At 41.6% G+C, this 27589-nt stretch overlaps 1 protein-coding gene across 2 annotated transcripts in view; it reads right to left on the bottom strand.

Annotated features, from left to right (window-relative positions):
* The window catches only part of TANGO6 (transport and golgi organization 6 homolog), a 211290-nt gene that overhangs the window by 42487 nt on the left and 141214 nt on the right, over positions 1 to 27589 (bottom strand). For both annotated transcript variants that reach the window (XM_036752788.1, XM_036752789.1), the window contains one exon: positions 6738 to 6889. In XM_036752788.1, the coding sequence (XP_036608683.1) occupies positions 6738 to 6889 (152 nt within the window). The remainder of the gene's footprint in view (positions 1 to 6737; positions 6890 to 27589) is intronic.

Raw genomic sequence — 27589 nt, 5'->3', positions numbered from 1 at the left:
GTTCATGTCCTACCTCAGACACTTTTTAAATGTGTGATCCTAGGCAGATCACCTAACCTCTCTTCCTCAGTTTCCTCATTTGTAAAAATGGGGATAATATTACCACCCATCTCATGCAGTTGGCTTTGGTGAAGCTCAACTGAGATAATATTTTTGCGAACCTTACAGGGCTGTGATTATTATGAGCCATGATAGAGATTTCTAGAGGTGGTATGGTGAGCTTGGAATCAGGTAAAGTGAGAGCTGACCAAACAGAATGTGGGGTCTGCAGATTTCTGGATGGAGGAAGAGGACTGAGTGTGGGCAGCATGGAACAGAGATGTCTAAGAAGTGGTTAAGACCAAGATGGCAATGCTTCACTGAATCTGAAGCACAGTGCCTGGCACTATAAGTGTTTGATAAGTGTTTACTGATTGACTGAAGAGGACAAATTGTTCAATGAGACACTGCTAAGGTCACACTAAATTTAACTCTCCCCTAAACTCACCCTCCCAATTTGCCTATTTCCATCAAGGGTACCACCACACTTGGAATCGCCCAAGCTTGCCGTGTCAGCATCATCTCCAAGCTCCTTTCTCACCCCACACAACCGAGCAGTTATCACGCATGTCATTACGATGCCCTGACGTCTCTAGAAGATGCTGCTCCCTTCTCTCCTCTGACACTGCCTTCACTCTGGTGTGGGCCCCCATCGTCTTACGCCTGGACCACTGTGACAGCCTGCTGCCCTAAGCCTCTCCTCATTCAGCTAAGCCCAGGTCTGACCATGTCACCTCTCCCCAGTCAGTCAACTTCAGGGGTTCCCTATGACTTCCAGGATCAAATATAATATTCTGTTTGGTTTTTATGATCTTTCACAATCTGGCCCCTTCCCACGTTTCCAGTTGTCTTACACCTTGTCCTTCCCTCTCCCCATTCTCTGCAATCTGGTGCCATTGCCCTCCTGGCTGTTCCTCCACCTCCCAATTCTGGGCATTTTTGTGCCATGTTAATATTCTCCTTTCTCACATCCAACATCTAGCTTCCCAGCTTCCAAGTCCCACTCAACCCTTCACCTTAGTGCCTTCTCTCTGAGATGACCCTAATCTGTCCTGTAGACATCTTGTTTGCACACAGGTGTTGGCATGACATCTCCCCTTTGGTCTGTGAAAGAGGGAAACTGCTTTTGCCTTTCTTTGTATCCCTAGCACTTTGCACAGTCCCTGGCACATCAAAGACGCTTATTAAATGCTATCTGACTGACTGAGCCAGGTGAACGATCTGGACTCTTCCTTATCACCCATCTGGCTCACTACATCTAGCCAAGCCCAGACCATACCACGCCATAAAGCCCAGGCACCCAACTTCTTGTCATCTGCCCAGCCTTCACGAGGCCCTTCCTGTTTACCACTTCCCCATGTGGCTTATCCACCCTATTAGAAAGTAAAATCCTTGAGGGCAGGGCCTGTCTTGCTTTTGCATTTGTATCCCCAGCACTTGGCACAGTACTGGGCACACAGTAAATGCTATTCATTCTCAAGTCAGGCCTCCATCACCTTCCATCTGAATGATTCCAACAGGCTCCTCAGTGGTCTCCCAGCATCTGGCTTCTCCCCCTCTAATCTATCCTCCATACATCTTCCAAATGGAACTTCCAAATGCACAGACCTGCCACTGTCACTTTCTTACTCAAGAAGCCTCGTTCACCTCAAGGACAAAGTACAGACTTCTCTGTTTCATGTTTAAAACTCTTTATAATTTGGTTCAAGGCTATCTTTCTATCATAAACTCCACTTTCCCACCAAACTGGACTCCTTGCCATTCCTTGCAGGTAACATTCCAAATCCTGTCTCTACACCTTTGCCCAGGCTGTGGCCCATGCCTGGTGTTCTCCCTCCACATCTCCAGTGTCCCCTGCTTCAAGAAGCCTCTCCTTCCACCTAAAATAACTCTATCTTTCATATATCCTGCATTTAGTTGTCTGTGAACAAACTGTTTGTCAGTAGAATGTAAGCTCCTTGAGGCTAGGAAATGTCTTACTTAACGCCACTACACCCCAGGCACAATGCCTGACACCCAGTAGGTGATTAATACATGCTTACTGGAAGGAAAATGCTGCTACTTAAGTTAACAAATTCTTGTTGACTGATTGCTGCCTCATGGAGCACATGCGTAACTGAGCTCACTGGACCTAAGCATTACTGACACTAAAAAATCTAAGCTCATCAAAGTGATGGCAGCAGAATAAGCGATGACGAGAGGCTGGGCTCTCCTAGAATAAAAGATCTCAGAGCCTCAAAGGATCTTAAGGGATTAATGGGGAAACAGAAAAAATTGTCAAAGAACCACTCAAAATCCAGAGAAAAACCTTCCCTTTCTCCAATAACTGGAGGAGGTTCTCCAGCCATCTCCACTGACTAGAGTTCTTCTGACAATGACAGCTGTCTGTACTTGTTGAGACCTGCCACCTAGTGAAGGTAAAATGTAGCCCTTGGCAGCAGCCTGGCTGGTCTTCGATGACAAGGCGAGTGTGGGATGCTACATAACAAGGAACATCTAAGAGAAAGAGACAGCAACTGTGTGGGATGGAAACACCTGGGTTTGCAAATCACAGGGAATATCCTGCCTTCTGATGTTTCGTGGCCAAGAGCAGTTCCATTAATATTAAGACACATGACGCTTCCTGCCATCACCTTTACACACGCCACAAATCTATTCTCATGAGCAACCTAGATTCTCTGCCGGCAGGAGAGGAAAAGGACAATTTGGGGGTCTGCAGAAATTGCACTTAAAAATCTATACTTACAACCGTCTATCCTTGCGGGGAGATTTTCATGTTTTTAGAGCCACAGAAACAGCTTTATACATTAAAAAGAAAGCACAACAAAAACCAGCCAAAAACAACCAGGCTTTGTCTCTCCAATGAATGTACTTTGATCAATCAATAAATATTTATTAAGTGCCTAATATGTACCAGGCACAATACAACAGGCAAAAGACAGTCCCTGCCTTCAAGGAGCTCATGATCTACTGAGGGAAACAACATGCAAATAAACATACACACACACACACACACACACACACAAAGAGAAAGAGACAGAGAACAACAGAGAGAGAGAGGGAGAGAGAGAGAGACCGAAAGAGAGAGGGAGAGAGGGGGTATGGTCTGGGCTTGGCTAGATAGAGTGAGCCAGATGGGTGATAAGGAAGAGTCTAGATCATTCACCCGGCTCAGTCAGTCAAACAGCATTTAATAAGTGTCTTCGATGTGCCAGGGACTGTGATGAGGGCTTGAACTAGAGCAGACAGTGTCAGAGGAGAGAAGGGGCTTATTTGAGAGATGCTGCAGAGGTAAAATCAACAGGCCTTTGCAGCAGCTTGCATGTGGGGGGTGGGGGGTGAGAGACAGTGGGGAGTCCAGGATGACTCCTAGGCTGTGAGCCTGGAGGACTGGGAAGATGGTGTTGCCCTCTATAGTAATATCAGGAAAGGTAAGCAGAGGAGGTATGGGGGGAAAATAACAAGTTCTGTTTTGGACATGTTAAGTTTGAGATGTCTACTGCATAAGCAGTCTGAGATGTCTGAAAGGCAGCTGGATGTGAGACTGGAGGTTAGCAGAGAGTTTGGGGCAGGAAAACCATCAGCACAGAGATGGTCATTAAAATCCATGGGGGCTGTTGAGATTGCCAAGTGAAGTCATATGGAGGGAGAAGAGGACCCAGGACAGAAGCCTGAGGGTCACCTACTGTTAGAGGGCATGATCTGGGGGAGGTTCCAGCAAAGGAGACAGAGAAGGAGCAGTCAGAGAGGTAGGAGGAGAACTAGGAAAGAGGGATGTCCTGAAAACCTAGAGAGTAGAGATGTATTAAGGAGAAGAGAGTGTTGAACAGCATCAGAGGATACAAAGAGGTCAAGGAGGATGAGGACTGAGAAAAGCCTGCTGGGTCTGGCAACTTCGAGATCATTAGTAACTTTGGAGAGAGCAGCTTCAGTGGAAGGACATCAGAAGCCAGATTATAAGGGGCTGGGAAGAGTGAGAGGAGTGAAAGTGGAGGCACCTATTGTAGGCAGCCCTTTGAGGAGCTTAGCTACAGAGGGCTGAAGAGATATAGAACGATAGTTAGCAGGGGATGGAAGGGTCAAGGGAAGGTTTTCTGAGGAACAGGGGGGTGGGGGAGGGGGATACGGACATGTTTGTAGACAGCAGGAAATGAGCCAGTAGAAAAGGAGAGATCAGAAATACGTGGGAGAGGGGGCAGTCTGCTGGAAGAGACAGGATGGAATGAGATCACTTGAATTTGGTGGAGGGTTAGTCTTGGTCAGGAGTAAAGCCACTTCATCATGTGAGAGAGGAGTGAGGGTGGAGAGAGTGGTCAAAGGCTCCTAGGTGACAGGAGATAAGAAGAGTGAGCTCATAGCCAATGGCCTCAATCCTTTCAGTAAAATATGAGGCAAGGTTTTCAGCTGAGAGAGTGGGGGAAGGGAGAACCATGGAGGTCTAAGGAAGGATGAGAAGGTTGGAAGAGCTGCTATGGAGGCTGGGATGGCAAGCGGGTAAGTAGGATATGGTAGGATGGCCTGGTGGCAGTGAGGGCGTGGTTGAGGTTATGTGACCTAAATCTGCAGTGGAACCAGTTGTGTGATTTTCTCCACTTTCATTCAGCAGCACGTGTGTCCGTAAGAAGGCAGTGGACGTTGGGAGTGATCCATGGCTTGACTGGCTGTGTAATCAGTGATGTGATAAGGGGGCTGGGGCTTCAAGGGAGGAGGGCACTGTAGAGTTGGATGGCTTCACCCGGGAGCCAAGATGGGGAGAAGAGGAGAGAGTGACCAGTGCGGGGGGGATGGCCCGGGAGAGAACTGGGAGGTTTGAAGGTCAGTAGGGATCTTCAGATGCAGGGAGGTCAGTGAGCAAGACTTGTGGTACTAGAAAGCAGGAGCTGTGTGCCTGCCCTTTAGGCCTCAAATGGTGGGTCAGTGATTGGGGCAAGGCATATCTATTCCATAGGTTGATATTACATATCAACATTCATGATAATGATGAAGCGTCCTACCCATTTCACGTGCCTGTTCTAAAAGCTGATGAGACAATATTTGGTTCTGGTTCTGAGGAGAGCAATCTTGCTGTGACTAGTAACATACACTGTGTGCCTGGGGGGAGAGCTGAGAGAAGTGTGGAGGGCAACAGCTTCGTATTTGAAAAACAATCTCTGCAGGCTTTTCTCTTTCCCTTTTGTCCCTACTAATGACAGGGTCATCACAGTGATGCCTTAGCCTAGAGCTACAATTAAATTCAATTTGACAAAACCTTTATTAATTAGCTACTATGTACAAGCCACAGCACCAGGCCCTGGGGACCTGTAGATTACTGGAGGTCAGAGCTTACAACCTAATGGCTTGGAAAGGGGGAGGAGGGCAAGAATACACGGACCAGAAATCATCATGATACAAGAGATTTTTAACAGATGAAGATTTGCTGGTGTGGGTAGACATAGATAACAGGTATGGAGGATAATATGAACAAAGCAGAAATAGTAAACGGCAGGACCAGCATGTAGGCTCACAAGGTAGGTGAGAAGGAATTTGAGGTAAGGATGGGGAGGTAAATCGCAGGCACATTCTATATGGCCTGGAATGCAGGAATTATTCAGCAGGCAGTAAGAAGACACTGAAGGCCTGAGAAGAGGAGAGACAAGATCAGAACAGTGTGTGAAGGAGATGGTTGGAGAGAGGCGAAGTGAGAGGCAGGAAGCGGGGATGGCGGCCTGAACTAAAGCAGCTACAGTGGAAGAGGAGGGCATGACCAACAGGCACTGATTCATTCATTCATTCCAGAGATACCATGGGGGAAGAGAAGGTAAGACATGACCACTATCAGACACCTTACTGTGTCAATGGGCAAAGTGGTATTCAAAATTGTGCCTAACCATGTGCCTAACTAACAGATGTAACATGAAGAACAATTTCTAAGAGAGTAAAGATCAAATTCAGACCCTGGGTATGAGAACAAGACTCGCAGACCTTCAGGAAAAAGCCCCCAGGGGAAAAAGGAAGAACCAGCTGATGTAGAAGCTACATGTGATAAAAGCCCTAGGTCGGCATTAAATAACAGCAGAAGCCCTTGTAATTAGAATCCAATAACAGCCAAAGTACCTTATTACCAATAAAGCAAAAGCACTTAATAGCAGGGAGCTGAGGAATTACAGCGAATAGAGGAAGGTGCCTATTTATCTCTCTGCATGGAATGTCAAATGCAGATTCAGGAAATAACGCATTTCTCATGAAGTAGATTCTTCTGAATATAATATTCAAACATTTAAAATCAGATAGTCAATAGGCAAAGCGCCTCCCAAATCACGCACACATCACCGTCCTCTAAGCTTTCATTCTTGAGGCTTTTTTGTACAAAGTAAGCAGAACATGCAAGTAAACCAAAGGGTGATGGACACAGATATGTCTATATATGTATTTTAAACATTCACATGCACATAGATACACATTTATGGACACATACATGCAGACCAAAGAAGCGCTAGTCACATGTTAATCTGTCTTTTCTCCCCATTTAGAGACACTGCCACCACGACTATCCTCTTCAAAAATAACAGTGACAATATTCACGAGGATGGTGAGGGAGGAGATTCACGTACAGAAGGATAACAGCATGCTTCACATTTATGGCTACATCTTAAAGGTCACCACACTCCGGCGAGAGATAAAAGCTCAAAGGAAGCCGTGCAGAAAGCATCATACGCTACCTCATGAACCACAGGGCCCAAAAGAAAGTGGAGCCTCTGACAAAGTTCTCCGAGATTGGACAAACTGCTGGCCCTGTGGCTTCCGTCTGCATCTTTCGCTCCCCTCAGGAAGGTGTGAATCAAAGGTTCTCGGTACTTCGAGACCATGTCCCCTGTTGGAGAAAGAGAAGAAATTCAAGCTTATTTTAAATAAAGACATTTCCAACCTTTAAAAAAAAGGAAATACCTTATATTTGCTGAGTGTTTCATGCTTTAGGGAGTCCTATCATTCACATTATTTCATTCTTGTATCAACGAGCAGATGAGACCCCTGACTGGGGGGATCCCCAGGGCCCTATCCTAAGTTCTTTCTTCCTCTCTCTCTATCCTCTCCCTCTTAGGGGCCTCATCAGCTCCCCTGGGCTAAACATCATCCAGGCATCTAGATAGTGAACTCCAGGCTCTCCCCTGACGTCCAGACCTAAATCACTATCTGTTGGACATTTCAAACTGGATATCCCATAGACATCTCAACCTCAACATGCCTTTATCAAGATTTGTTATCTCCCCCCCAAACCTATCCCTCTTCTAAACTTTCCTAAACAATAATAGCCAGCAGTTATAGAGCACCTACTATGCGCTAGGCATTGTGCTCAGTGCTTTACAAGTATCCTCTCATGTGATCTTCACAACAATCTTGGGAGGTAGATGCTATCATTACCCTCATTTTATAGTGGAGGAAACGGAGGCAAACAGAGGTCAAGTGACTTGCCCAGGGTCACACAGCTAGTTAGTGTCTGGAGCCAGATTTGAACTCAGGTCTTTCTGACGCTAAGCCCAGTGCTCTATCCACTATGGCGGCACCTCAGTCTGTCAAAGGCACCACGATTCTTCCATTCTCCTGGGCCTCTAACCTCGGAGTCATCCCCAATTCCTCACCTATTTCTAATTAGTTGCTAAATCTTGCTCTCCATAACATTCATCCCCTTTTCTCTCCTCGCATATACGCCCCTTATTTCAGGCATTCATCAGCTCTTGTATACACTCTGACAAGGGCCCCCTACTCCTACTCCGCCCAGAGCTGCCAAAGAGCATTTCCTTAAGTATACGTCTGGTCACATCACTCCCCTACTCAATAAACTCCAGTGACTCCCTATTACCTGCTATGTTTGGTTTTCAAAGTTCTTCACACCTGGCTGCCTCATCTTATCTTACTCTCCCTCCTGGCACCAGCCCATTCAACCCAACTTCCTCTTTTTTTCACACATAATACTCTCTCTCTCTCTCTCTCTCTCTCTCTCTCTGTCTCTCTCTCTCTGTCTCTCTCTCTCTTTCCCTCTCTGTCTGTCTCTGTCTCTACCTCCTCTCTTTGGATCTTTGCTCTGTCTAACCTTTTGTGCCTGGAATGTGCTAACCCTTCATCTTCACTGTAGATTTCTCTTCCTTCAAGCTGTGCCTCCAGCACCACCTTTGACAAAAAGATTTCCCTGAATCCCCCATGTGATGGTGCCCTCTCTACATACTTTGCATACCATATGCATGTGTGTATGTATGGATGTGTGCATGTATATATACATACATATGTGTGTATATAGATATAGAAATAGTATCTACATACGTGCTGTCTCATCTCACAGAATGTAAGCTCCGTAGGAGGAGGGGTTAAATGACTTGTATCAGGGCAGCTAGATGGCTCAGTGGATAGAGTGCTGGGCCTGGAGTCAGGAAGCTGTTCAGTTGTTTTTCAGTCATCCCTGTTTGGGGTTTTCTTGGCAAAGGCACTACAGTGGTTTCCCATTTCCTTTTCCAGCTCATTTTACAGATGAGGAAACTGAGGCAAACGGTGAAGTGACTTGCCCAAGGTCACACAGCTAGTAAGAGTCTGAAGCTGGATTTGAACTCAGGAAGATGAGTCTTCCTAATTCCAGGCCGAGTGTTCTATCCAGTGTGTGCGTGTGTGTGTTTACATATACAAGTACATATATAATCATATTCAAAAAAATACAAAATAAATATGAAATAGTTTAGGGAAGAAGGACATTATCAGAAAGGCTTCATACAGAAGGCAGTGCTCAAGCTGAGCCTCAAAAGAAGGAAAGGATTATGAGGCAGAGGTCAGGTGGTAAAGCATTCCAGGCATGGGGGTATGGCTGGTGTTATGGCGTGGAGAACTAGAGTCCCACGTGTGAGAAGCAGGAGGAAGCCCACTCAGCCCAGGCTGCAGAGTCCTGCCCTCATGCCAGGAGATTTCTCAAGCACTTCCTCAATATGGACAGCTCTTACAACCTGTTCTTCCACTGCACCTCGGCTACACAACAGGACAGTCCCATCCTTGATCTCACCAACCGTCACACTTCCACGTCCAAACTCCCGATGCCTCTACCAGGTCATACAACTTTTTCATAAATCTCTCCCTAAGCCTCACGACCCTTAACTCTATTCTCCATCCTTGCTGTATCCTCCGATCCTTCTGTCCTTCCTTGGGCCATCACCCCTACCCCGGCACAGTCTTCCCCATTCCCAATCTCAATCCTTTGGTGAACTGGTCTGACCCTACACAATTCTCTAGTCTCGAACTCTTGTTCAATTGCTGAATGTGCTTTGCTAAATCCCAGCCCTGGATTAAATCCACTATCCACCTTCTCCGTTCCTACTCATGTGTTGCTGAATAGAGTTAGGGGAGTTTGTGCAGCTGCTGTGACTAGATCCACCACCAAATTATATTATCTAACCTCAGATGGATCCTCCCTGTAGCAAGCTCCCTAATCAATCCCCTGTCCTACTTATCACAGGGGCAGTTCCAAACCTTCTATTTGAACCTTAAGACTCCCATGGCACCCCCTGCCTCCACTCTCTCAATGGGAAACCTTGCTTCATATTTAATGCAAAAAACTGAGGCTGTTCACTGAAAGTGCTTTTTTCCTCTTCCTCTTCACCTTGTGTCCTCTGATGTCATCTCCTGCTATGTTCTCCTTCCCCCCCCGCTTCACACAAAGAAGGGGCCCTTCTCCCGGCTAAGGCCAGCTTCTCCATGTGAACATTGATCTCATTCCCTCTCAGCTCCTCCAGCAGATTGTCCTCACTATCATCCTCTCTCTCTCTAATCTTCAATCTTTGTTTCTACTGGTTCTTACCCTTCTGTCTACATGCATCTCCCTCCCTTAAACAATCTCCACTAGATTCTACCCTTCTCGATCGTTCTTATCCTGTAGCTTTCCCTGCCTTGCTCAATGAAACTGAAAATGTGGTCGAGCTTGGTGCCCCCACTTCTCCCTGTCTTCTAAACCCTCTGCAGCCCGACTTCCAACTTCACCCATCATCTGAAGCTGCCCTCTCTTGGTTCTCCTTCCTCTCTCACAACTCCTCAACACCCTATGCTGGATCTGCATCCACGTGGGTGTCCCTCAAAGCACCACTCTGGGCCTTCTTCTCTTTCCTCTAGACACTCTGGTTTGGTTATCTCATCAACTCCCATGAGATTTAATTATCTTTAAGTTGATGATTCTAAAATCTATCTATTTAGCCCCTCCTGAATGCTAGTCCTGCATTAACAAGTTCTGAACTTCTCTATTACTGTCATGGACACCACCACTCTTATCAGTTACCCAGGTTTGAAAAAAATTTTTTTAAATTCAAATTTATTATGAGGTTCACATTTTTTCCCTTCACCCCTCTTTGAGAAAGCAAGAAAAACAAAACCAGTAACAAACATGTATGGTCAAGCAAAACAAATTCCTACATTGGCTATGTCCAAAAAAAAAAAAAGTCTCGGTCTATAATCTGAGTCTATCACCTCTTTATCTGGAGTAGGATAGCATGCTTCATCACAAATCCTCTAGAACTGTGGTTGGTAATTGTGTTGATCAGTGTCCCTGAGTCTTTTAAAGCTTTTTGCCTTTATAATGTTCTTATTGTATAAGTTGTCTCCTGGTTCTTCTCACTTACCTCTGCATCAGTTCATATAAGTCTTCCCAGGTTCCCCTGAAACCACTCCCTTCATTTCTTACAGCACAACTGTATTCCATCATATTCACATCCCATAACTTGTTCAGTCATTTCCCAATAGATGGGCACCCCCTCAGTTTTCAATTCTCTGCCACCACAAAGAGCTACTAGAAATATTTTTGTACATAAGGGTCCTTTTCCTCTTTCTCTGATCTCTTTTGGGGCAGAGCCTGGTAATGGTATTATTGAGTCATAGGGTACAGTTTAATAACTTTTGGGGCATAGTTCCAAAATGCTTTCCAGAATGGCTGGCCAGGTTTGAAATCTTGATGGCTTCCTTGACGCTTTAATCTCATCACCCCATTTATCTAATCAGTTATCAACTCTTGTCACTTTTTCTCCAAAAGAGCAGCTGCATATAATCCCTCCTCTTTACTCACACAGCTACCACCCTCGGCCCTATGTTCTGTCCTGTCTGGATGACTGCAGTACCTTCTAATTGGATCCCTGTCTCATGTCTCTCCCTACTCCCATCTGTCACCCACACAGATACCGGACTCTCCTTAAGCAGGTATCTGACCATGTCACTCAATAAACTTCAGTGATTCACCGTTTCCAGGATATGCAGTGTGAAATGTCCAGGAGGCAGATTCTATTACCCTCCCAAACCAAAAAGGAATACCTCTGCTGGTCATTTAAAACTTTTTATAACCTGGCCTATTTCTTGTATTTCCAGGATGCGCACATATAATTTCCCTCCACATACTCCATGGGGCAGCTATACTGGCTGACTTGCTGCTGTTCCTTGCACATGATGCCCCATCTTAGGCAGCTAAGTGGCACAGTGAATACAGCGCTGGGTTTGGGACAAAAAGACCTCAGTTCAAATCCCGCTCCAGATACCTGTTAGCGGTGTGATCCTAGGCAAGTCATTAGCCTCACTTAGCCTCCGTTTCCACATCTATAAAATGGGGATAATAATAGCAATTACTTCCCAGGGTTCTTATAAAGATCATATAAGGTAACATATGCATAAAGAGGCTTGAAAACCTTACAATGCTTTATAAATGTTACTGTAGTAGCTATTATCTCCTGTCGCTTCTGCCTTTGCACCAGAGGTCCTCCATGCTTAGAATTCTCTTCCTCCTCATCTCAGCCTCTTGGTAGCCCAGGCATCCTTCCAGCCTCAGCCCAAAGGCCACCTTTGGCAGGAGCGGAATACTTTCCATCTGCTTTGTATTCATCTTCAATATAACGATTTATTCACATGTTGTCTTCCCAGTTAGAAGGTCAGTTACTCGTTCTTGAAGAAGACCAATGACACCACAGGGTGATGTCTTGACTCCTACATGAATTGGATTTAAGTGAAGCAGAGCTGTGCAAAGCCTTCAGCCTCACCCTGTCCTCCAGTGTCACTGAAGTCCAGCGGCAAGACTTAAGAGCACGGAAGATTTTTGCTGTTCCTGGATCCCCTGAACTTTGCGCATATGAAGCACTTCGTAAATGATTGTTGATTATATAATGTGGTTGGAAAAGTATGTTAGAGCCAAGCTGTTAGAGGCTTTACTAACCAGGAGTCCTTATTTTATCTTATTGGCAATCCTTGGGAAGTTCTAAATGAATGCTTCCTCCTTCCTAACACCTTCCTTAAAGTTTCGTCTCACTGAATCATTTTGCCATGGTTTTTCATGCCATCTTCCCTTTCTTTCCATATCTGTCACCTATGCATTTCCCTGATGAAGGTGGATAGAGAGCTGGCTCTGAAGCCATGAAAGAAGACCCCGGTTCAAATTTTGCCTTGATACATCCTGCCTGTATCAACCTGGGCAAGTCATCTCAGTGGTATAGGAAACTAAGACTGTAGGTTGTAGTAAAGGTTCTGACCCACACTGGGAGAGGGAGTTCCTTCATTAGGTCCGTAGGTGAATGAAGTCAGAGATCCAGTTCCCATTGCTCTCCTTCAAGGTAACAGGGATTGTTTCTGATTCTTCCTCATCTCATCGACTCCACTAATCTACCTTCCTATTTTTTAACCAGTTTTTTGTAGACTTTGTAACCAGGTTTTGTAGACTTTCTACTTTTCATACATGATCCCAGATTCAGAGCTGGAAGGGATGCTATTTGTTCTCTTTCATTCTTATCTTCCTCATACATTATATTTCTGTACTATAGATCTGCTCCTCCAACAGAATTCTATATTGTGTCTTGCTCTATCTACATAGGATATCTTTGGTTGATACAGTCCTGAATATCCCTTCAATCATTGATGTTTTCTTTATTTCTTTAAAAAATTTATTTCTTTTTAGTTTTCAACATTCACTTCCACAAGATTTTGAGTTTCAAATTTTTTCCCCATCTCTCCCCTCCCCCCACTCCAAGATGGTGTGCATTCTGAATACCCCTTCCCCCAATCTGCTCTACCTTCTACCACCCTACCCCCTTTTCTTATCCCCTTCCCCTTCTATTCTCTCGTAGGGCAAGAAAGATTTCTATATTCTTTATTTCTTTAAGGAGTGTTTTCTAATCCTATCTATACAGCCGTTGACTGTGCTTTAGTAGGCTCATTCTCAGATATTTTATGCATTTTGCAGTTCTTTGGAATGGGATCTTACTTTCTGCTACAGCCCCCTGGGTTTTGTTATTGCTATAAAGAAACACTACTGATTCCTGCAGGTTTATTTTGTAGCCTGCAACTTAACTGAAACTATTAATTATCTCAATTATCGTATTTCCCCATGTATAAGACGCACCTTTTTTTGAAAAATTTGGGGTCTAAAAACTGGGTGTGTCTTATACAGTGGTTGTAGATTTTTTTTTACTTGCATTTCCCACTTTTTCGCGCTTGTTTTTGCGCTCATTGTTGTAGATTTTTTTTACTTGCATTTCCTGCTTTTTCGTGCTTGTTGTCTTTGCACTCATTGTTTCGCATTTGTTACCAGTATATTAGGTTATGTTTTGCCATGTTCTGCCCAGAAATGGCTCAGAAAAGATTTTCATACAGTGCTGAATTCAAGTTAAAAGTGATCCAGTTTGCAAAAGTGAATGGAAATCGTGCTGCTGAACCTAAGTTTGGTCCTCCTCCAACTGAGAAAACAATCCGAGACTGGTTACGGGAAGAAGAAACCCTACTGAGAATGCCACGGCAGAAGGTGGCCATGAGAGGCAAGTCAGCAAAATGGCCTGATTTAGAGAGGGAATTGAAGATATGGATTGAAGAGCAAAGGGCAACTGGAATTCCTGTGTCCACAAAGATGGTTCAGCATGAGGCAAGAAGAATTGCTGACGAAAAAGAAGTTACTGATTTCAAAGGAGGACACAATTGGTGCTTCAGGTTCATGAAACAGAATGGACTAAGCATGCGTACGCACACCAGACTTGCCCAAAAGATGCCTGAAAGCTATGAACAGATGAATAAAACTTGAGTTCAATAACTTTATGTAATACTTTTTTTTTTTCAAATTTTGGGCCCTAAAATTAAGGTGCGTCTCATACATGGGAGCGTCTTATACATGGGGAAATACGGTAATTTCTTTGCTTATTCCTCAGAGTTTTCTAAGTAAACCATCACATCATTGGCAAATACGGGTATTTTGTCTTATCTCTGCACTATATTTATGCCTTTATTTCTTTTGTCTTATTGATAAGATCTTAAGGACTGGAGTTCTTCACCTCAATCAATGTTTCTAGTATTTCTAAAACTATAACAAATAACAGAAGGCAAAAGGGGCATTCTGGCTTTGCTCCTATATTTAATGGCAAAGCTTCTAGTGTTTCCCCATTGACTACAATTCTCTTTTTATTTTAGATACTTTTATCAGATTAAAAAATGCCTATATTTTGTAGGTTTTTTTTTAAGAATATGTCAATGTTGTACTTGGTCAAAGACTGATTCTGCATCTCTTGATATAATCATGTGGTTTTGGATGTTTTTGTTTTTAATGATTAATTATCATATTGTTTTCCAAACACTGAATCTTCTACATTTCTGGTCTAAATTTAGTTTGAGCACAGTGAATTTTTTTGGATAAATTTCTGTAATTTTTTGGCCAGGATTTTATCTACCCTTTTTGAACTAATATTCATTAATGATATAGGTCTACAATTCTTTTTCTTTGTTTTTTTTTTTTTTCCTGGCTTAGACATTAGGACTACATTTATATCAAAAAACAAGTTCAGAAGAATGCTTTCTTTCTCAATTTTGAGGATAATTTGTGTTTTATTGTCTCTTAAAATTTTAATAGAATTCTCCATATTTCCACAGATAGAAATCCATCTGAACCAGGTTGTTGGATCCCCCTCCCCTGCCCTGGTCCTCTTGGCAGTTACTTTACAGAAGTTCAATTTCCTTTTCTGAGATTGGATCATTTAAGATCTCCACTTAGTGTTCATTATATTATATATTTCTGGTTAATCTCCTTCTTTAGAATTCTCAATTTTGTTGACATTTTACCTACTATTCCTAACTACTATAACTGTATATAGTAGGTTCTGATAATTCTTTTTATTTCTTCTCTGTTATAATTTCCTCATTTTAAAAATTTTGTTAATTTGACTTTCCTCTCTCTTCTTTTCAATCAAGTTGGCTCATTTTGTTAGTCTTTTAAAAGAACCAGCCTTTAGTTTTGTTTTACTCATTCTCTTTGATTCCCAATTTATTTTTCTAAATTTTTTTTTATTTTTAGTTTACAACATATGGTTCTACATAATTTTGAGTTCCAGATATTCCTCCCCTCCCTCCCCAAGACGGCATGGAATCTCATATAACTACCACGTATAACTTCGCATTGAATTAATTTATACACTAGTCAAGTTGTGGAGAAGAATTATGACCAATGGAATGAATCATGAGAAAGAAGAAACAGAACTAAAAAAAAAAACCAAAAAACAACAACCCAAAAACAAAAACAAAAGAGAAGAAAAAAAGGGGGAAAAAAAGGCGAGCATGAAGTGTGCCTCAATCTGCGTTCATACTTCATAGTTCTTTCTCTGGATGTAGATAGCATTCTCCATCGTGAGTCCTTTGGAGTTGTCTTTGTACCTTATGTTACTGAGAAGAGCAAAGTCTGTCAGGGTTGGTCCTCACAGAATCCATATATCTGTGGTTGTGTATAATGTTCTCCTCACTCTGCTCCGCTCACTCAGCATTATGTCGTGTAGGTTTTTCCAGGTTGTTATGAAGTCTGTATCATCCCCATTTCTTATGGCACAATAGTATTCCATTATCTTCATATACCACAGCCATTCCCCAATTGATAGGCATCCCTTTGATTTCCAATTCTTAGCTACCACAAAAAGAGCCGCTATAAATATTTTTGTACATATGGCTCCTTTTCCCGCTTGTGTGATTTCTTTGGGATACAACCCTAGAAGTGGTATTGCTGGGTCAAAGGGTATGAACATTTTTATAGCCCTTTGGGTGCAGTTCCAAATTACTATCTAAAATGGCTGGATCATCTCACAACTCCACCAGCAATGTAACAATGTTCCAATTTTCCCACATCCTTTCCAGCATTTATCATTTTCCTGTTTTGTTATTTTAGCCAATCTGACAGGAGAGATGTGGTGTCTAAGAGTTGTTTTGATTTGCATTTCTCTAATCAGTAGTGATTTAGAGCATTTTTTCATATGCCTATAGATAGCTTTAATTTCTTCCTCTAAAAACTGCCTGTTCATATCCTTTGACCATTTCTCAATTGGGGAATGGCTTGTATCCCTATATATTTGGTTCAGTTCCCTGTATATTTTAGAAATGAGGCCTTTATCAGAGATACTAGTTGTAAAGATTTTCTCCCAATTTTCTGCTTCCCTCCTAATTTTTGTTGCATTGGCTTTTTTTGTGCAAAAACATTTCAATTTAACGTAATCAAAATTATCCATTTTGCATTTTGTAATGCTCTCTGTCTCTTGTTGGGTCATGAATTCTTTTCTTTTCCATAAATCTGATAAGTAAACTATTCCTTGCTCTCCCAAATTACTTATAGTATCAGTCTTTACTCCTAAATCATGAACCCATTTTGACTTTATTTTGGTATATGGTGTAAGATACTGGTCTATGCCCAGTTTCTGCCCTACCATTTTCCAATTTTCCCAACAGGTTTTGTGAAATAGTGAATTATTAGCCCAGAAGCTGGCCTCTTTGGGTTTATCAAAGAGTAGATTGCTATAGTTGTTGACTTCTCCATCTTGTGTTCCTATCCTATTCCACTGATCCACACCTCTGTTTCTTAGCCAGTAACAGGTAGTTTTGATGATGCTGCTCTATAGTACAGTTTAATATCTGGTATGGCTAGGCCACCTTCTCTAGCATTTCTTTTCATTAATACCCTAGATATTCTAGACCTCTTGTTTTTCCAGATGAATTTTGTTATTATTTTGTCCACCTCAGTAAAATAATTTTTTGGTAGTTCAATTGGTATGGCACTGAATAGATAGATTAATTTAGGTAAAATTGTCATTTTTATTATATTAGCTCGGCTTAGCCATGAGCAACTGATATTTTTCCATTTATTTTGATCTGACTTTATTCGTGTGAAAAGTGTTTCATAGTTATGTTCACATAGGCCCTGGGTTTGTCTTGGCAGATAGACTCCCAAATTTTTATAGTGTCTACAGTAACTTTGAGTGGAATTTCTCTTTCTACCTCTTGCTGTTGGGCTTTGTTAGTAATGTATAGGAATGCTGAGGATTTATGTGGGTTTATTTTATATCCTGCAACTTTGCTAAAGTTGTTTATTATTTCAAGTAGTTTTTTACTTGATTCTCTAGGATTCTCTAAATAAATCATCATGTCATCTGCAAAAAGTGATAATTTAGTCTCTTCTTTTCCTATTCTAATTCCTTCAATTTCTTTTTCTTCTCTTATTGCTACAGCTAACGTTTCTAGTACCAAATTGAATAGTAGGGGTGATAATGGACATCCTTGTTTCACCCCTGATCTTATTGGGAATGCATCTAGCTTATCCCCATTACAAATAATGCTTGTTGATGGTTTTAGATAGATGCTATTTATAATTTTAAGGAAGGTTCCATTTATTTCTATGCTTTCTAGTGTTTTTAATAGGAATGGGTGTTGTATTTTGTCAAAGGCTTTTTCTGCATCTATTGAGATGATCATATGGTTTCTGCTAGTTTTGTTATTGATATGGTCAATTATGCTAATCGTTTTCCTAATATTGAACCAGCCTTGCATTCCTGGAATAAATCCTACCTGGTCATAGTGTATTATTCTCATGATAAATTGCTGCAATCTTTTTGCTAATATTTTATTTCAAATTTTTGCATCAATATTCATTAGAGAAATTGGTCTATAATTTTCTTTCTCTGTTTTTGACCCTACCTGGTTTGGCTATTAGTACCATATTTGTGTCATAAAAAGAATTTGGTAGGACTGCTTCTTCACCTATTTTCCCAAATAGTCTACAAAGTATTGGAATTAGTTGTTCTTTAAATGTGTGATAGAATTCACATGTAAAACCATCTGGCCCTGGAGATTTTTTCCTAGGGAGTTCATTGATGGCTTGCTCAATTTCTTTTTCTGAGATGAGGTTATTTAGAAATTTTACTTCCTTTTTTGTTAACCTGGGCAATTTATGTTTTTGTAGATATTCATCCATATCTCTAAGGTTGTCAAATTTATGGGCATACAATTGGACAAAATAATTCCTAATTATTGTTTTGATTTCCTCTTCATTAGAGGTGACCTCACCCTTTTCATTTTTGATACTGGTAATTTGATTTTCTTCTTTCCTTTTTTAAATCAAATTGACCAAAGGTTTATCAATTTTATTGGTTTTTTCATAAAACCAGCTCTTTGTTTTATTTATTAATTCAATAGTTTTCTTGGTTTCAATTTTATTAATTTCTCATTTGATTTTCAGTATTTCTAATTTGGTATTCAATTGGGGATTTTCAATTTGCTCTTTTTCTAGCTTTTTCAGCTGTATTCCCAGATCATTGATCTCCTTTCTCCCTATTTTATTCATGTAAGCATTTAGGGATATAAAACTTCCCCTAAGAACTGCTTTTACTGCATCCCATAAGTTTTGGTATGTTGTTTCATTATTGTCATTCTCTTGAATGAAGTTATTAATTGTTTCTCTGATTTGTTCTTTGGCCCACTCATTCTTTAGAATTAGATTATTTAGATTCCAATTAATTTTTAGCTTATTTTTCCATGGTTCTTTGTTACAAATAATTCTTATTGCATCATGATCTGAAAAGTATGCTTTGACTACTTCTTCCTTTCTGCACTGGATTATGAGGTTTTTATGCCCTAGTACATGGTCAATTTTTGAGTATGTGCCATGTACCGCTGAGAAGAAAGTATATTCCTTTTTATCCCCATTCAGTTTTCTCCAGAGGGCTATCATATCTGCCTTTTCTAAAATTCTGTTTACTTCTATTTTGAGGTTAGATTTATCAAGTTCAGAAAGGGGGAGGTTGAGGTCTCCCAATATTATAGTTTTGCTGTCTATTTCTTCCTGTAATTCCCTTAACTTCACCTCTAAGAATTTGTATGCCATACCATTTGGTGCATATATGTTAAACAATGATATTGCTTCATTGTTTATGGTGCCTTTTAGCAGGATGTAATGTCCTTCCTTGTCTCTTTTAATTAAATCTATCTTTACTTTTGCTTTGTCTGAGATTAGGATTGCTACACCTGCTTTTTTTCACTTTATCTGAGGAGCAATATATTTTACTCCAGCCTTTTACCTTTTACCTTATTTTTCTAAAATTTTTAAGACCTCTTGATGAACTTGAAAACATAAATTATGAAAAAGACTAAGTTTAGAAATTAGGTTTAAACCAACATCTTGCACCACATACAATAATAAATTCAAATTAGATATGAGATTTTAATATTAAAGATCAAACCATAAAAAAAGTTAAAAGGGAAGCAGATCATATATTTTTCTTAATTACAAATCAGGAGTGGATTCTTAACCAAAAAAGGGATAGAGGTAATTAGAAAAGATAAGATAATTTTGATCCTGTGAAATAGAAAATATCTCATATGAACAAAATTAATGCAACTAGGGTAAGAATGGAAATTATTTGCTCAGGAAAACATCTTGTATTGAACATTTCTGATAAGAGTCTGATATTCAATAAATGTACAAAAATAATAGAAATATATAAAACCAAAAGTCATTCCTCAGCAGAGAGCTGTTCAGAGGCTATGAACAATTCTCAAAAAAGAAACAGAAATTATTAGAAGCCAAATGAAAGTGTCCCAATTCAACACAAGAGAAAATGTAAATCAAATAACCCTGAGGTTTTACCTCACACCCAGCAAATCAACAAAGATAACAAAAGATGATTATATTCATTGCTAGAGGTGCAGATGAAAGGTAGGCACATTAATTAACTGCTGGTGAAGTGAATTGTTCTAATCATTATGGAAAGCAATTTAGAATTATGTGAAGAATGTGACTAAAATATACTCTTTGACTCAGAGATTCTACTGCTTGGGCATATACCCTAAGAAGGTAAATGACAGAAAGGCCTCAATTATGTAAACCAAAATATTTATAGCATCACTTTTTGGGGTATCAAAGAACTGGAAACAAAGTAGATGTCTATTAATTGGGGAGGGATCAAATAAATTGTGGTACATGGACATAATAGAACAATATAGTGCCATAAGCAATGATGAATTGTGACTCTTCGTGACCCCATTTAAGGGTTTTCTTGGCAAAGATACTGGAGGGGTTTGCCATTTTCTTCACCAGCTCACTGTACAGATAAGGAAATTAAGGCAAACTGGGTTCACACAGCCAGCAAGTGTCTGAGGCCAGATATGAACGTGGGTCTTCCTGATTCCAGGCCTGGTGTTCTATCCACTGTGCCACCTAGCTAGATCTACCTGCCTTCTCAGGAAGGAGGGAGGGAGAGAATTTGGAACTCAAAATTTTAAAAAATGAATGTTAGATATCGTTTTAATGTGTGATCAGAAAAAAATAAAAAAAAAATTTAAAAAGAAATGACAAAGACAGAGAAACATGGAAAATTTTTATGAACTGATGTGAAATAACCAGAACAAGCAAAACAACACATAACACAATAATCAAAACTGAAATGCTGTAAAATGATCATGACCAAGCTTGGCCCTAAAAAAGAGATATAAGAAGCCATTTCCCCCCACTTCTTCTCAAACATGGGAGAATGTAAGATTGAACTTTTGTAATATGCTAGTTTTGTTTAACTTTATTTTCTTCTGCTTCTTTTCTTCTTCATTATAGATGATGGCTCTCTGGGAGGGCATAGCATTAGAGATACAGTGGGAAACAGAAAAAAAAAATCAATAGCATTTATTTTAAAGATAAAGGCCAATGGAGAGCCAAAGGAATTTAGTGAGTTGCATTTGGTCAGATCTGTGTTTAAGGAAAGTCACTCTGGCAGCTAAATGGAGAACAGAAGCAGGGGGAGAGGCTTGAAGCAGAGACCAATTAGGAGTCATTATAATAGTCTAGGTGGGAGGGGATGAATATATGAAACAAGATGGTGGCTTTGTGAGAAGTAATGAAGGTACCTACGGTGAGAGATGGTGTGGAGAAAGAAGTGGCAAGATTTGGCAAATGACTGGAAATGTAGGTGCAGAATGAAGAGTCAAGGAAAACTCTACGATCACAAAACCAGAAGACTGGAAAGACTGCTTCTTCCAAACAGAAACAGGGAGAAGTCTAGTAGATGGGTGGGTTTGAGGGAGAAGACAGTAATTTTTTTTTATCCTTTTAAATTTACTTATTTTTAGTTTACAACAGTTCCTCAAGTTTTTGAGTTTCAAATTTTCTCCCCCTCCTTCTCCTTCCCCCTCCCCACCCAAGACAGCAAGCAACCCAATATAGATTCTACACATACCTTCACACTAAACATATTTTCACAATAGTCAAGGTGTAAAGAAGAATTACAACCAATGGGATGAACCATGAGAAAGAAGAAACAAAACAGAAACAAAAATAAAAACAAAAACAAACAAAAAAAAGAGAGCAAATAGTTAGTTTCCATCTGCATTCAGACCCCATAGTTCCTTCCCTGCATGTGAACAGCCTTTTCCATCATGAGTCTTTTGGAGCTGTCTTAGAACCTTGCATTACTGAGAAGAGCCAAATCTATCAAAGTAAATTGTTTTGGACATAAGTTTGCCGTGTCTCTGGGTCATCCAGTCTGAAATGCCCAATACATAGTTAGTGATATAAGACTGGCAGTCAGGAGAGAGCCTGGGGCAGGACAGAGTGATGTGGGGGTCATTAGCATAGAGAGATAATCAAACCCAGCGAAGCTAACCTTAAAGAGTAGGGGGAGGGGCTTTTACCTGAGTGTTTTGCATTTGAGGGTCAGCCACAAACCCAAGAGCCCTGAGACAGACATTTCCCAAGAAACTGAGTCACAGGCAACTGTTCACTACAGAAGCCTCATGGACAGTCTATTGTCCACAGTCCTTTTCTCACAAATAGGAAGGGCAGATGAGAGGCAGACAACACCACCCTTCTTTGAAGAGTGCTGTTATTTACTCCATGAATATATAAATACACATCGAGGGCCTCTAAATTCCTGGCACACTGGAGACTTTGCTTCGAATCTCTGAGGTGCTGCCGCAGGACTAGAATGAGCCCTTGTGAAGCGGCGATGGCCATGGCTGATGAGTCCCTGACACGGAAGCCGGCTCAGGGTAGCAGCTCTCCAGGCTTTGCCCCAGGTGCCAGGTGGAAAGCTGAGATTTCTTTGCATGCCTGGGTGTGGGAAGAGCTGGCCTAAAGCCAAGAGAAGAGCTGAACCCTGGGAAAGATTTGTAATGAAAGGGAAGGTCTCCAAAGAGAAGAGTCATGCTTTGGAAGATGATTCCCCGCTGCCTCATGTTGCTGCAGGTCTGACCCAGAGTCCGACTGCACTGTCCTGCTAATGACACCGACAAGATAATACTCAACTCCTGCTGACGCAAGCATGCAAATAGAGAGCCTGTGGCTGTCAGCGTCCAGGGGGCTGGGAGTGGCAGAGGAGTCTCACTCATAAGCAGGAAGGCGGGAAGGGGGTTTGTGAACCATCTCCTGCAATCCCCTCATTTTACAGATGAGGAAACTGAGGCCCACAGAGAAGTACGTCTGGGTCTTCTGGCTCCAAAGCCAGTGCTCTTTCTACTGCATGGCTTAAAGAGCCTTCTGATCCCCAAAGTAAAATAGATTTTTTTGTTGTTTTATGTTAGTAAATATGGTACAGGTACCTAAAACTAGGTCTAGTTCATAACCGGGAAAATTAAACAATTTAAGTGAACTAAGATGTGTGACGGGCCACTGAACTTCAAAGTTTCCTAAGCTATAAAAGTAGGGCCTAGCCCTGATAATCTTCTGGTCCCTCCAAATTCTGTAATTACTTACTAAGCCACTAAGGATATCTGGCTTATTGGTAAATACTATGTGTAATTTGAAACCTCATATATACATTAAGATATTTCTAATGTGGGGAGAAATATATTTCTTCTTCCCGTTTAGGTGTATGTTGGTTTTTTCAAACCCTTATTCTAGCTATATTATGGCAGGGAGCTGGTTGGAGCATAGATAGAGTGCCAGGCCTAGAATTGGGAAGACCTGAGTTCCAATCCAGCCTCAGACACTAGATGTGTGGCCCTAGGCGAGACACTTCGCCCCTGTCTGCCTCAGTTTCTTCACCTGTAAAACAGGGATAATAACAGCATCTACCCACCATCATTGTTGTGAGGGTCAAATGAGGTAATACTTATAAAATGTTTAGCACAGTGCCTGGGACATACTAGGTATCCTATAAATGCTTATTCCCTTCCTTCCCCTTTCCCCTTATGGGGAAGTGACTTAAGAATTCTAGAAATAAGATGCTTATCTTATATTCGATTAGTCATCAAAGGGAGTTGAGAAGGATGAGTAGGATACTCATCAGTCATAGAGTGGGAGGCTGTTTTACTCAAAGGAAAAAGACTCTCGCTATTAAGGGAAAGGAAGAAATGGAAAAAAAAAAAGGTTGGGAAAATCCTAATGCAGGGGAAGGGTGTTTGAGTAAGGAAGCTAAACACATAAAAATTTTTCCATTGCTCATGCTGCCATTTTCTCCTTTACTCAGGCTCAGAAACTTGGAATCGCCTTTGATTACTTCCTGTCCCTCCCTCCCACAATACCTCAATAGTCTCCAAGTTCTAGGAGTTCTTACTTTGGACAATTTCTCATTAATGTCTTTCCTAGCACCCCACAGGTGGGCTCCAGCACCATACCCTTCCAGTTTATGCTACACAACGTCACTAGAGGAATCTTACAGCACCATTTTTATCATGTCACTGTCTTGTTGAAAATCTTTCAATGATTCCACACAGTCCTACCAAAAAAGGTCTGAACTCTTTAGCCTGGAACTCAAGGCCTCTAAAATGTGGTCCCAACCTACTTCTCCAGTTTGAATTTTCCACCCCAAACTCTGTGTTTTAGCTAAACTGAGCAATAATCCAGATCTTGTTCTTCTACCTTTGTTCCTACTACTTCTGCCTGGAAGACCTGACCTTTCTACCATTTTTCCTTATTATATTGCTGCCAACTCAAGGACCAGATCAAATGCCTCCTCCTCTTCCATGAAATTTTCTCTGATCCTCCCAGCTCAAAGTGCTGGCCTCCTCCTCTAAATTCCTAGTGCATTATTTTTTTAGTCCACTCTTATAGCTCTTAACACTGCACCTTGGATTCATCATTTCTTCATGTACCTCCCTCTCCTTTACTAGGGTGCAAGTGCTTTGAAGGGAACAAATATCACATGTTACCTTTATAATCTCCATTCGACTTATCACATGGTAGGGACAGGGACAGAGTTTGGACCTGTGATTTCATTTGGCATAGGGAACTCCAGGATAAGAAAATTCCTTCTACCAATTCAGGCTTGGAAGAACTGAGAGCTTAGGTGACTTGCCCAGAGTCAGAGTCTGTGTGTGTGGGACGAAGGACTTCAACCCAGGTCCTCTGGGCATCAAGGCTGGTTCTGTCCACCATGCTACTCTTCTTCCCTTTGCACAGACACGGTCAAGAAATATCTGCTGAATTGAATTAGACTGAAGAAGAGAACTGGGAGGCAGATAAGATATTCAATAGGCTGGTAGTACAGTTGATGCAGTCTGTCTGGGAGCATTCCTTCTCCCTGCCCCTGCTTTTGGGAGGAAGAGGAGCAGCTTGATAAAAGAGCCAGAATGACCAAGGAGTTCATTACATGCAGCCTCTAACATCAAAGGGCCCATGACTGGGGCATCCAAAGGTGTCTGGGTCTGTCTGCTGACTCTAGCTTGGTGTATTTATAATGGACTACAGCTCCCTTTGTCTAGGGGAGTTTGCTAACCACACCGATGCTCCCAATCTGGGGCACTCACAAGCAGCCTGCTGAGTTGCCTGGGCCTATTTTTTTTTTTTTTGCTAATTCATCTGTCAGAACCAGAACCAAAATCAGCATTTGGGAATACTCATGCATCTTGGTCCACAAGATCAGTTTTATCCTACAATCCTGCCGTTGTTACTGTTCATTTGTTTTAGTTGTGTCTGACTCTTCATAACCCCATTTGGGGTTTTCTTGGCAAAGATAATGGAGCGGTCAGTCATCTCCTTCTCTAGCTCATTTTATAAATGAGGAAACTGAGACAAACAGGGTTAAATGACTCCCCCATGGTCACATAGCTAGTAAATGTCTGAGGCCAGATTTGAACTCATAAAGATGAGTCTTCCTGACTCCAGGCCTGGTGCTCTATCCACTGTGCCACCTAGCAGCACAATCGTGTACTTGGATCAATTAAGTATGAGGCTGTGTCTCTGTACTTTGAAATCTCAGACAGTATACCAGGGGAGCAGAAAGGAATTGGGAATTCAGCTCTGTCCTGGAATGGATTCACTCACCCAGCGCTCTCTGTAGGTGACCTAGAAGAGGCACCATGCCAGAGGCCTCTGGTGTCACAGTGCAGCGGAAGGGACAAGGGATATAAATGTAGATGTGTCCCCTTGGGCAAGTCTTATTTAACCCTCAATTTCCTTATACATAAATGGATGATGATAATACTTAAACTACCTACTTTTAGACTTATTGTGAAGGTCAAAAGAGATAATGTATAGAAGTGTTTTGTAATGATAAAGTGCAATTATAAATGTAAGTTACTATTAATAACAACCTAAACTAATAAACTGATATTACTTATACATCTGTCCCTTGGGAGTCTGGTTATTATGAACTGTTTTCCCAGGGCCTTGTCAACTCTGCTACTGACTACCTTGAGGAAGATACTTTACCTCGGCATGCCTCAGTTTCCTCATCTGAAAAAGGAGGGAACTGGACAGAATGATCTATAACATTTGTTCCAGAATGAAATTCTATGATTCTCTAATTGCTCTGCGATAATAATAATTTTGAGCTGCCAAAGCAGAGGATTAGACTTGGACCCCAGGCGATCCCAGCAAGGCAGTCACCCATGAAGCTTTTCCGTGGGCCAACCTGCTGGTGTGTCATCTTTAAAGATCAAAACCTGAACTTAAAACAAATAAAAGAAAACAACCACAAACGCTTCAACCTGTTCTTCTCTTCCAAATCATGACTACCCTGAGGAGCAATTCTGGCCTAAAGTATGGTCATAATATTAACACATTCATTCCCACATTTCCCACCAGGTACTCTGCTTCAGGACTTCTCTGGACTTCTCCATCCTGTCATCCTTCCACGGGAGACATATCATCAGGAAATTTTAACATCCTCAAATACTGACTCTGCCTGGTTCTCACATCTCATCTGTCCTCTCTGCCCCTGTGACTGGACCTTATGACTGAAGGGCAGGGCCATGAGCTTCTGGGACTCTATTTAAAGAGGGGGCTTAGCAATCTTCTCCCCATTTCCCACCAGCTTTTGGACTTCTCTGGATCTCTCCATTGTGACCCTGCCAGGTAGGTACCTTCCTCCTCCCAATGCTTTTCAGCTTCTTTTTGTGTGTTGTGCAATCTAATGGGGGACCGCTGGATTGTAAGCTCCTTGAGGGCAAGGGCAATTGGTTTTTATTTCTCTTTGTATCCCCAGCATTTAGCACAGTGCCTGGCATAGAGTAGGCCCTTAATAAATGCTTACTGACCTACTTATTGACTGATGCCTTCCCCAAAAGACTGAATCAGCTTTCTGTATCTGTCAGATTAAAAGCTGAGCAAACTAGGGTAGCTTATGTCAATGTGTGATGCAACTATTGGCAAACTTTGAGCTTTTTTAAAAATTTGAATCCAGGACTATGGAAAGGAGACTACCAAGATAGGAAAGTTTCTGACTGAGCAATAAAACCACATTCTTCATTCAGCTTGGCCTTCCCTGAACTCCTGCCCACCATCCAAATGACAGGTTTTACATGTTCTTGGCAAGGCCTATGAAAACACAAAACTTCACCTCTGTCTGAAAGACCTGGCCCACGTTTTGCCAAATATTCATTATCGTCCTATTAGGTTATTTCCTAATATTATTTGGCTTCACTTGAAACAGTGGCGAATGGTTGTTCTGGGTTTCCCGCCCCCCCCCCCCCCCATTTCTAGAGAGGAAGAATAGATATGATCTAGCTTTCACCATATCCTAGAAGAATCAAATTAGGGAACTCCCCTTCGGGCTTGAATCAGAAGATTCCAGACAAAAGAAAGCACTCTTCCACAAAGGTCCTTGTCTGATGCATCACTGTAGTAAGAAGGTGACCAAGGGTTCTTGAATCCCTTGCCAGAAAGGCAGGCTGTGGCTGGTCCTGCCTGGAGCACAGTCTCTGTGACAGCCCTCTATGGCAGGGCCCATCTACCAGGTCAAACATGAGATAATGGATTTTTAGCCAATAACCCATGAAACAGATAAAAACCTGCAATAGTCCAATGTCCTTGGTCTCCTTCTGCTGTGATGGTGGCAGAGCAGAGTCAAAGGATACTGAGGGA

Source organism: Trichosurus vulpecula, chromosome 3 (assembly GCF_011100635.1).
Source record: "Trichosurus vulpecula isolate mTriVul1 chromosome 3, mTriVul1.pri, whole genome shotgun sequence".
NCBI lineage: Eukaryota > Metazoa > Chordata > Mammalia > Diprotodontia > Phalangeridae > Trichosurus > Trichosurus vulpecula.
The sequence above is the reverse complement of the archived record's forward strand: the minus strand, read 5'-3'. Positions and strand labels throughout refer to the sequence as shown.